General features: G+C 42.6%; 1 protein-coding gene across 1 annotated transcript; it reads left to right on the top strand.

The window, feature by feature from the left end:
- Positions 1-774: 774 nt before the first annotated feature.
- Positions 775-1,005, top strand: LOC308333805 (cytochrome c oxidase subunit 6C-1-like; the record flags this gene model as incomplete). The annotated part of the gene is made up of 1 exon (XM_080790288.1): positions 775-1,005. One exon carries the CDS (start codon positions 775-777, stop codon positions 1,003-1,005), a length of 231 nt encoding a protein of 76 aa, XP_080646414.1.
- Between the last annotated feature and the right edge of the window lie 9,939 nt (positions 1,006-10,944).

The following is a 10,944-nucleotide window of genomic DNA, read 5'->3' as shown; positions in this document are numbered from 1 at the left end:
GTCGGATCTGTGGCTCTCGACATCCAGATCTCCATATATGCCTGATGTCATGACAAGGTTTGCATTATGGTTATGTCTGAGCCACAGTGACGGCCTGCCTGCCGGCCCGCCCACCCATTAGCCACGTGAGTGGCGCTCTTATCATAATAAACAAACTAATGGAGAAATGATTCTGGCTAGATAATCTGTTCAGAGAGGATAACGTTACATTAACGGATAATGTTATTTTCCAGTGCAGGGGCGAATACAACAGTGAAATGTGATGTGTGTTGTCTCTCATTCACTCACAAACACAAAGAATCAGTGGGAAAAGGGTTCACTGCTGAATACAAACACAGCATCTAATATCACACATGAGCAGACCTTACACGTGTCCATGTGCATGTCCGTGACTTGCTTATCAATCGTCTAGGAGCGCACAATAGCAGAACATTTAAAACATTCATCCTATTAATAAAGTTGGCTTCACAACAATGCTATTGTAACTAAGACATTAGCTGCAACAACAGGCCAATCCTGAAATCATGGACCTCCATATTTGGGAAAGACGGAGCCAGAATGCCATACTTGGGCTGACTCACTGCGACTTCATCATGACGACAACAGCGTCGGATCCGGGCCAACTTAAAACCGGATTGCACAACTTCAGTGACGAAATCCCGTTCAACACTCACTGCTAGTTCCCTTTCCCTGAGGAATCCACATCTAAGAGTGTTTGACATCAACAGTTCCTTCCAGCACGGCGTCAGCGGCTGTCCCTTTCTGTAAAAGGCGATGTCTATGCCCAGGCCCAAGATGAGAGGTCTGCTGGGGACGCGGCTGCGCTTCCATCTGCCCATTGGGTTCGCCCTGTCCCTGATAGGCGCCGCCGCGTTCAAGTACGGCGTGTCGGATCCCCGGAAACAGGCCTACGCCGACTACTACAAGCACTACGACGCCGACAAGGAGTTCAGCGCCATGAGGGAGGCGGGGGTCTTCCAGAGTGTCCGGCCCTCTGGAGAGTAAACCTTTCAACCTGCGGGTTCCGGGGACCACCGGTGGTCCTTGAGGCGGGTTCCAGGTGGTCCCCAGCTAAATGATGCAGAGTTGGTAACCAAATGGACCCTTATAGATCTTTAACTCTTGAGTGTGAAATGAAAACTAAAACAATTTGGTTTCTTATTACGTTCTCAAGAGATACATTATTGTAGAAGAATGTTTATTGATCAATGTTTGCCTGTTATGTCTCCTATGGTACCAACATCAATACAGCATGGAATTGTGGACAAAATGCTATCCAACAAATATTATTTCACTTTTCCTCTGAGAGGCTAAATCTTATCAAATGGTGGTCCGTGGTCCCGGTCCAGGGCTGAAAATCACTGCTCTAAAATCAGAGGTTCTGAATTTAACAGACCCTCAGGATATAATCGGCAGTTCTGGCCAGTTCTGGACAACCACATACATACAGTATATCCGAACCATTTGACCGAAGGCATCGCAGTACTTGGAATCCTTGCCGGTGTGTGCGGGAAGTTTGAAGTGGGTCTGTCCCAAATATATGCATGACCATATATGGGTATAGCGGTCGGATCTGTGGCTCTCGACATCCAGATCTCCATATATGCCTGATGTCATGACAAGGTTTGCATTATGGTTATGTCTGAGCCACAGTGACGGCCTGCCTGCCTGCCGTCCCGCCCACCCATTAGCCAAGTGAGTGGCGCTCTTATGATAATAGTCATACATCACATTCCGTGCTCAGCCAATAAGCTGAGCACATTCTGTGCAAAAAAAGGGACGGTTCTAAAACCATAAAACATGTGAAAGTACTTCTATGTCCTACTACTGGCCGCGTGAGCAGGAAGTTTGCTAGATTAACTCTAGTCTGTACACACAGACAAAAGACAATTAAGACGACTGACTACCTCCCCGGACCTACAGTCATGCCATGCAAAGAAGACAAACACACACATACACAGGTCAGACATCCTGCTCCCACATGTTAAAGTGCTCCAGAGGTGGGGGTGGCAATGGCCTAGTGGCCACATATAGGCTCTAATGCGAGTCACAGGTTTCATTCCCAAGCCTAACGACATTTGCTGCATGTTACTCCCTATTTCCTGTCACTCTATCACTGTATTATCTGAAAAAAGGCATTAAAGACGAAAACATTTCTCAAGTGCAGAAATGTCGACTCTGTAGATGAATGGAAAGCGTAGTGGAATCGTGGCACCTCCCTCCACTTTAGGATTTGGCTTTGTTTAAACCGGAGAAAATCCTTGGCACATCCAATTGCCATTTTGTTTCAGTGCACTTACTCAGTGTCTTGTTGCACCAGTCATTTTAAAACCAGTGTGTTAAAAAAAGGCAATTATCTGTCCAATTGTTTGGTACGAGTAAGGCTGAAGACAGTGAAGAGGAATGAATACCACATTTCGTTGCCGCGGGACTAGAAACCTCGTATCTCCTCATATAATTAATTATTTCAACTTTCTTTTCACACACACACACACACACACACACAGACACACACACACACACACACACGTTAACTCAAATCTTTCTGGGGGTCCCTGGAACAAAATATTTTGAAATGCGTGTTGGCGGGCAAATACGGTACCTACAGTAATTTCGGTTCCTTGACATGAAAATGTTTGAGAACCACTGATATAGCAACATACTGTACGTTATTCAGAAAACTGTTACGATTTAGAAGACATTTGTAGATTCGGCCTGGGTTAAGCCCAGCAGACATCAGCAGATTGTCACCATCGTCGGAAAGAAACCTCATACAGTATCTCATTTCAATGTTATATACCCCTCTCTCTCTCTGCCCTACTTCATCGTACAAAGATCACAAGCCCTGTCTCTCTCAGAATGGCCTCGAGAGGGTTCTCCATGCATTAATTTCATCCAGATTAGACTACTGTACCTCTCTGTATGTCGGCATATGCAGCGATCAATCACTGCTTATGGCGCTTGCAGCAAGACCAGTTAGACCACTTGACCTCGCCACCATTGCCCGCCGTACCTCCATCCCCCGAGTGGAGGTTTTTTGGAGCGGTGCCTAACCACTCCAATGACAGGCCCCGTCCGTCTGCTTTGTGTGTTTGTGTGATTTGATTGGCTGAGCACGGAATGCGAGGATAAAAATCACATCTCATTCCGGCCGATCACAATTGGCGTCCTCACCTTCGTCATCAATGTTTGTGTTTACACAATGTTTGTGTTTACACAAACACTCAAAATTGTCCATTCATTGCCACATCATTTAATGTTTGTGTTGGGACAAAAATACATACACCAAAAGTTGGACCTCAAAAAGTGAGGACAGAAAAGTGAGGACGACAAAAGTGATTGGCCGGAATGTAATGATGTATGATGATAAGAGCACCCCCTCACTTCACACGAGTGTGATTTTTAAGCTCATGGTTTACCTGGTCATGTTAAATGTGCCATACTGTGGTAAATACATTTTGAGTTGAGTTGAGTATGAGTGTAAAAAATACCAGATCTATGAGCTCATTGTGAGCTTGTATAGGTTGGCTATTTTTGATATTTTCAAAAGTATTAGCAAGAAATTGTGACTAAATATTAGCTACATTGGATTCACTGATTGTTTATTTTTCCATTTCCTGAAAACTGTTTTGGACATGCAATGTTTCAAACCAACAGCAAGACATATCAGTTAGATCTTGATCTGGGCTAAGAGCTGATTATGAATTTATATCTACCACTTAAAAAAAAAGAGGCTGTGATAGCTGTTATACAAGGATTTGACTGATACAATGGTGACATTCCACGGTATGGAGTCATTGGAGTGTACTCATCTTTGATGCCTTTGGATATCCCCAAGCCTGACAATGAGATGACGGATGCGATATAACTTTCATACGAAAGGATTGTCATTAAATGTTTGGAGGGGCGCTAAGGCTATAGCCCCTCCAATGCATGGCTTTCCGAAATTGCATGACTTGGCAGCCAGGTTTATGGACATCTAATGTTTGTTTAGAGCCTAATTATTCCATGTCTCCTAGGGTAGGTCCCCTCACAAAAAACATGCAGTACTCTGGTCTGTGGACTGCCTCCCCATGGCCATTCTGGTCATATTACTATATTCTGCGTTAGCGTCATCATTCCATATTGCTTATGTTCCTGGCTTATATTTGTGTGTCTGGAGAGAAACCACACAACATAAATGTTTCAGCAAACATACAAACATAAAATATTCAGATTCAATATTTGCAGTTAACCTTAGTTAAATTATTCAACATCAGTGTTTAGAGTAAAGTAGCACTTTTGTTCATCCCGAAGGAAATGTCAGTTGCTACAAAACATTTTAAAAGTTTGAAATAAGCAGTATAAAAATAAGCAGAATGATGCAGAGTACTAATCAATCGTAAAGCAGCAACACATCAGTGTGGCAATATGAAAAGGGCATGCTAACGCACAAATAAAATGCACATCATTACTAATTGGCTACTCTCTGAAACTACTTTTCTATTAATGTATTGTAAACTATCTTTTCTTTATCTAGATTTTTATCCCACAATTTTGTAACCCATGTTTCACCCAGTGAAATTATCTAATGTAATGCTGGGCTCTACACTCCCTCTGCCACCCTGGGGAGAGGCAGCTTCTTTTCACCTGACAGGGGGGAGTTTCCAAACCAGTTCCTTTCCGCTCCATCAGGCGCCCCGGCTGGCCAGGGGAGGCAGTCCAGACTCCAGAGACCAGGATTACTGCATGTTCTTTGTGAGGGTATACCTACCCTAGGAGACACGGGGAGTAAACTGTAAACTCCATACAGAAAGGCCCTTTCACCAACCCCGCGTCGGGTATGGGCACTGATGACACGGAGGAGAGAACACGCGCCCACCACAGCATCCCCAGCGGGACCTTCTAGCTGTTGAGGCGACAACACAATGTAAACTATCTTGATGAACAGAACAGATGGGGGTAATTCTCTTGTGGCAGAAATAAATAAGTATCGCCTGTGTAGTAAAAACAGATTATCTATAAGGAGGAAAACAAGGTCACCACCTTTTCCACCCACCTGCACTGATTGTTGGAGTAAATTAACATTTTAAGGTGTAGATTGGGCTGCCAGGAAAAAAATACAAAAAAATATTATCAAAAGATGGACCCACGGCCTATAATCAATGCATATTAATATTGGGATCCTTTGAAATTTAAATTGTTGAGAACACACGCCTCTTTTCTATCTGCATAGACTGCAGTTTGCATAGAAAAGTTAGAACTGTTAGAAGTAAGTTATGACAAAGACAATGAATAGAGGATGAGCTCTGATGAGCGCCAACGAGAGCACACTGACAGGCAGCATCGGAGTGGATTCACCAATGCGTGGAGTTTACTAATTGAAAAGCAGCACTAGAAAAGGCTCATATTTCTTTCTTTTTACATTGATTCCATCTTTTTACACATCATTTTAACTCATTCACTGCCAGATTAAATACATAAATACCAGCTTATTTTCCTCTTTTCTTTTTTTTAAAAAAAATATCTCCATACAGTACTGTATGTCACAGAATCTCCGGTATCAAACCAAGGGAAAGTATTACAAAAACCAGCTAACTCCATTGGGCCCTCAAACTGTCTACTAAAACAACTAACTCTACTAACTAACTCCACCCCCCTCCCATGCAAATGAGAAAGAGGCGAACACTAAAATTAACATTTTAGAGTTAGCTGGTTTCTGCCCGACAACAGAGATACACAGTATTGACACACCTATAATTGTTACTCATTATTAATTGCGCCTGTGTAGCTTACTGTACATCACTGTGCAGTGTGCACTATAACAAGGTTAGTGTTGTGCAGGCGGTGCATACGTTGGTTAGACATACTAACAGTCCGACAGGCATTAGTTCGTCAACACCGTCGCTCCCGACATGCGTGGCCGGTTACAACTAACCCGTGGTAGGTTAAAACTAAGCCGTGGCTTCCCGTGATGTTAGGTTTAGGCTTGGGTTTTGGGTAGAGTGTCGGAGAGATAGTACGTTGGACCAAATACATGCACGCCCGTGGAAAACAAATTCCAAAATCAGCCTATGGTTTCATTCCCCTTTGGACTACTCTGCCAGAGAACAAGAAATACCTCTAAATGTACGAGTTTGTGTATTTATGATTGTGCTGCCGTTGCATTATTGCTGTTATAATGTGCTGGTGCTGTGTTTATTGCATTTTTATGGCGTTTTCTAGGTTCAATTTGTGTCTCTGTAAGGAGGATGTGATTTTGCCTCGGTAAAACAGGGTGTTAAGTAGCCTACCGCTACAGATATTGTACTTGTTTAGAAAGGCTTGCAGATAATACTGTGAACGCATTCTTTTTTGCAAAAAAGAATTGTTGCTACAATTCTTTTTTGTAAAATCGATCCCCACAGCCCACCAGATAGACCAGTGGCTCTCAAACTGCATAGGGAACCAGCAGTACATGGTTCTCTATGCTCCCTATGGAGACACAAAGGGGACTCCAAAGGATGACCTCAAGTCTCCATGGGGTGAGTGATCGATAGAAGAAAAAAAAAAGAAGCTATTCATTGGGGTGAACTAATCCTGACAACATGTAGCGTTGTTGTTTGTAGGAATGGATGAACACAGAAGCACCCGGGAGGAAGTGGACTAAGAAAGGGGAGGAGTCAAACCAAGTTTTCCGTTTCTACACAAAAAAGGTGGGCAAAAAACAATTTGCTTTCATGTAGGCCTAGCGTACCAACGCTGAACAACACTGTGCTTTTCTCCTCATCACTTCTGTGTCCCCATACCAACCCCACCTGCTTTCTCACTTTGAGACACACGCGCATGATTTGAATAAATCATCACAAACACACACTCACTCTAATCACAATGCACACAACACACAAACACAAACATTTACACAAGCACACACAAAAATTAGGACACAAAGACTCTCGCTCGCACGCACGCACGCATGCACGCAGGATTAGAAGCAACCATCAGCGTGGCAGGTTGGTACGGCGGGCTGTAGGAGATATGTGGAGTGTAATGATTAGTGCCTTGGCAGCATAATGGGATCTTTCTCCACGCCACCATTTGAAGAGTCACCGATCGAGGCACGTCAGCGCCAGGCAGGCAGGGTAAAGACTGCCACTTATGATGTGCCGTAGGTACAAATGAGAGGCATTTAGTTTGCAGAGCCCTCATATGAATATCAATGCGTTGCTACTTCCATTCTCTAATGCTGTCAGAGAGCAAAGATGATGGAGAGAGGGGGGGGGACAGCGACAATGTATCTCCTTAATTCAGTAGTTTTGAAACCCCATGATATGTTATTTGACCAGGGACCGTCCCATCTGAAAATGTTCTGTGCCCGGGAACCCCCAGAAGACAAGTTTTGTGTTGAGAAGCATTTTTCAAAATGATTAAAACATCTCCAAACATTTTCGATAGTTTTCAAACTCCGGCACCATTGGACCAATCAGCATGAAACTATACTATAAAGCTTCTGAGATGCTTCTGGTGGGGATGTTATATTGGTGCCGGGTCCCTCTGTGGTGGAGCAACACAGCTGGGTGGAGGAGTCTGTCTCCACCCAGGGTGTTTCTTTAAGCACTGTGAGCTTACAGATCTGCTATTTTCAAAAAGGCTGAACTGTATAGGGCTGCAACTAATTTACAAGTAACTAGTAACTCATGTTTAAAAATAATTGTCTGGGATGTAAAACATGGGAAATATTCCAATAAAGTAAAAGTACAGTACTTAAGTAAATGTACTTAGTTATTTCCCCATACAGCATCTGTATGGGGAAATGCTGTACACGGTACATGGTACATATACCAACTAAATTACAGTCATCCAGTTTATTGTCAGCTTAATCTTGCGTGTGTGTGAGAGCTATTATTAGATCTGCTATTTTTGGGAAATGTTCCCCCAAAACAGAGATGCTATAGGCCAGGGCTTTTGCTGTTACTGTACATACAGTATAGACGGTGCAGTGCTCAGTATGTCAACACGCGCCATTTCAATTTCATGACTTCTAGAAACCTGACAAACCTTGACATCTTATTTTATTTTTCATCCTCTGAGCATTAATGCGTTTCACTTTTCCTCCACTCCACAGCATTGGGGGCGATTGTTTTGTCTGTGGCTTTCATTCTGTTCCTTGTTCGACTTCTCCATGTTTATTTCAGAGTTTTTGCCCTTAAGTTGTAACCATTGTTGCATCATTTATTTCAATAAACTATTTTCTTTTCCCGAACGAGGCCCCCGGTCCCGTTGACATCTTTTTTTGCTGTATTGTCAAAGTCATATTGAAAAATAAACAGAAAATAAATAAATACATGAATAAATGGGGGAAGTAGCTCAAGGTTCTTTGATTTTCTCTCATCCAATATTGAATTCTCCTCACAGGCTTCACTCAGAGGGAGCTGGCGTTTCCTCTGCTCTGCTCTTTTGAAAAATAAATATTTGAATTAAATTATATAACTATTGCACTAACCTGGTAAATTGTTGTAAAGCAGTGGCAGGATTCAAAGAAGTACACACACAATAAGTTAACACAGTCCAGAGTTTTCTTACCCCATGAAGCCTCTGTAAATCTAACAGTTTTCTGAACTTTTTTTTTGCATTGCTAAATATCATTTCGAGATGAAATGACAAATGTTTGAAAATGAGAGAGCGACACATTCTCAAAGGCACGCACAACTAAAAGTTTTCGATATGTGGATTTGAATAAAACTCTCACCAATGAGGACATTTAGCTGCCGTACAAATGGATTTGGCTTTCAGATTTGTCTGCAGGGCCGTCTCTGGAACTCTGTGTGCTGTGGCCCTCACCCTAACCCTAACCCTAACCTCCCCCGGGGCAGACACCTAAACCTAACCACCCACCCTCTCCCGACCCCCAGCACACCTCGGACCAATGCTCCTTCGGAGCAATGGTCCGTCGGATCATAGGGTGCTTCCCGTGGTGTGTGTGCGTGTGCGTGTGCGCGTGCACGTGTGTGTGTGTGCGCGCGTCACACTTATGCTGTCTGGAGCCGAGAACAAGTAGAACCCATAGATGACAGCGCCGTTTGAAACCACTTCACACACAACTTAAGGATCACCTTCCACCCTGCATGCTGCCAACCATAACAATAACAATGCGGCAACAAGCGTAGGTGTCTTTGTTATGCGCACTTGCACCCGACAAAGGCATTGTGGCAGTTGTCATTGCATATGTTTTTACTTTAGGTTTTTGCTGATATTTCCACCGTTACTGTATTGCTACTCTTTGCTATTTTGTGATTCCGGGTCTAAGACTCAGAATCCGATAGCTTTATACTTGTGTAATGTAATGGGACGGGACAATAAAGGATCTATCTTTCCTATTTTGTATCTTGTGTTCACATCACCACCAGCACCCGCTCAACATCAACATCTCACAGAAAACACTTGCTCTGCTCGGATCCACCGTGACTTGAAGTGGGTTAGACATACTGCGCATATAAACACACACACGTAGCTGCAATTTTAAACAGATTTAAGAGATTTTAAATCTGAGGCATTTTCGTATAGGCCTATACTATTTAAATAATTTGGAGAGGAAAATGCTGCTATTTGTCCCAAAGTGACTGCAAAAGATTGCTGCCATTTGTTTCAAAAAGCTTTATACCAATGACACAATGTGACAGTTTACACAATGCTGTACCTCTTCAACTGTATATACTTTCCCCATTTCCAACTGTTATTATATTTTCACACTTTTGGCATGTTTTCTCATGCCAAACAAGTGAAATGACATTTTCCTCACCAATATGGACGGTATAGGCGCAAAACGTACAACTGCACAAAACATAACTGTCAAAAATGTAGACACGAGCCTGAATGTATTTCCATTGTGACACTTTGGTGTCAATTCTTTCCCAAAAATAGCAATAAAAGCAGTTCAAGAAGCTTACAACACGTCACTTCGGTGACGTGTTGTAAGCTTGTAGATCAGCCATTTCTGCTACTGTGTATATATTATTTTGAAAGCATGTCAGTAATTTATTCTGCCTATGTGCAATTCTTGATTACAAAGCCTAAAAGGCAAACAAAAATATAAGTTGTATAATGTTTCAAAGTCATACGATTTGTCACACACGTTACCGCAGTGAAATTTGTTCTCCGCATTTGACCCATCTCTTGGAGCGGTGAGCCGCAGCCAAGGAGCGGTGAGCTGCAGCGTGCGCCGCGCTCGGGAATCATTTGATTAGTAGATTTGACCCCCAATCCAACCCTTTGATGCCGAGTGTCAAGCAGGGAGGCATTGGGTCCCATTTTTACAGTCTTTGGTATGACCCGGCCGGGGATCGAACCCCGACCTCCCAGTTTTAGGGCGGACACTCTAACCACAAGGCCACTGAGCTGGTAAATGAGCAATGCCAAAAACACAATTCAATTGTTAATCACAATTATTTGTGATTGAATGTGTGTGTCAACTGAGAGTTGTGCATGCGTGCGTGGCTGCAGAGGGATAATAATCAAATACAGATAATCCATATTTAGTCAAAACCAGTGTCAGTATAACCAAAGAGACCATGCAAGTGATCTCTCTGCAGACATAAAAGATCAGCTATTTCTGCTACTGTGTATATATTCTTTTGAAAGCGTGTCAGTAATTTATTTTTATATAATTTAAGTTATTTGTCATATCTGCCTGTGTGCAATTCTTGATTACAAAGCCTAAAAGGCAAACAAAAATATAAGTTGTATAATGTTTCAACGAGCAATGCCAAAAACACAATTAAATTGTTAATCACAATTATTTGTGATTGAATGCGTGCGTGGCTGCAGAGGGATAATAATAAAATACAGATAATCCATATTTAGTCAAAACCAGTGTCAGTATAACCAAAGAGACCATGCAAGTGATCTCTCTGCAGACATAAAAGACGATAACAATAGGGGAAAAATATGGAAGCTGCTGCAGCTTTACTAAATTATGGCTATAATTAT

Source organism: Protomyctophum bolini (assembly GCF_963924005.1).
Source record: "Protomyctophum bolini genome assembly, chromosome: 19".
NCBI lineage: Eukaryota > Metazoa > Chordata > Actinopteri > Myctophiformes > Myctophidae > Protomyctophum > Protomyctophum bolini.
Note: the sequence above shows the minus strand (reverse complement) of the source record. Positions and strands in the feature narration are given on the sequence as shown.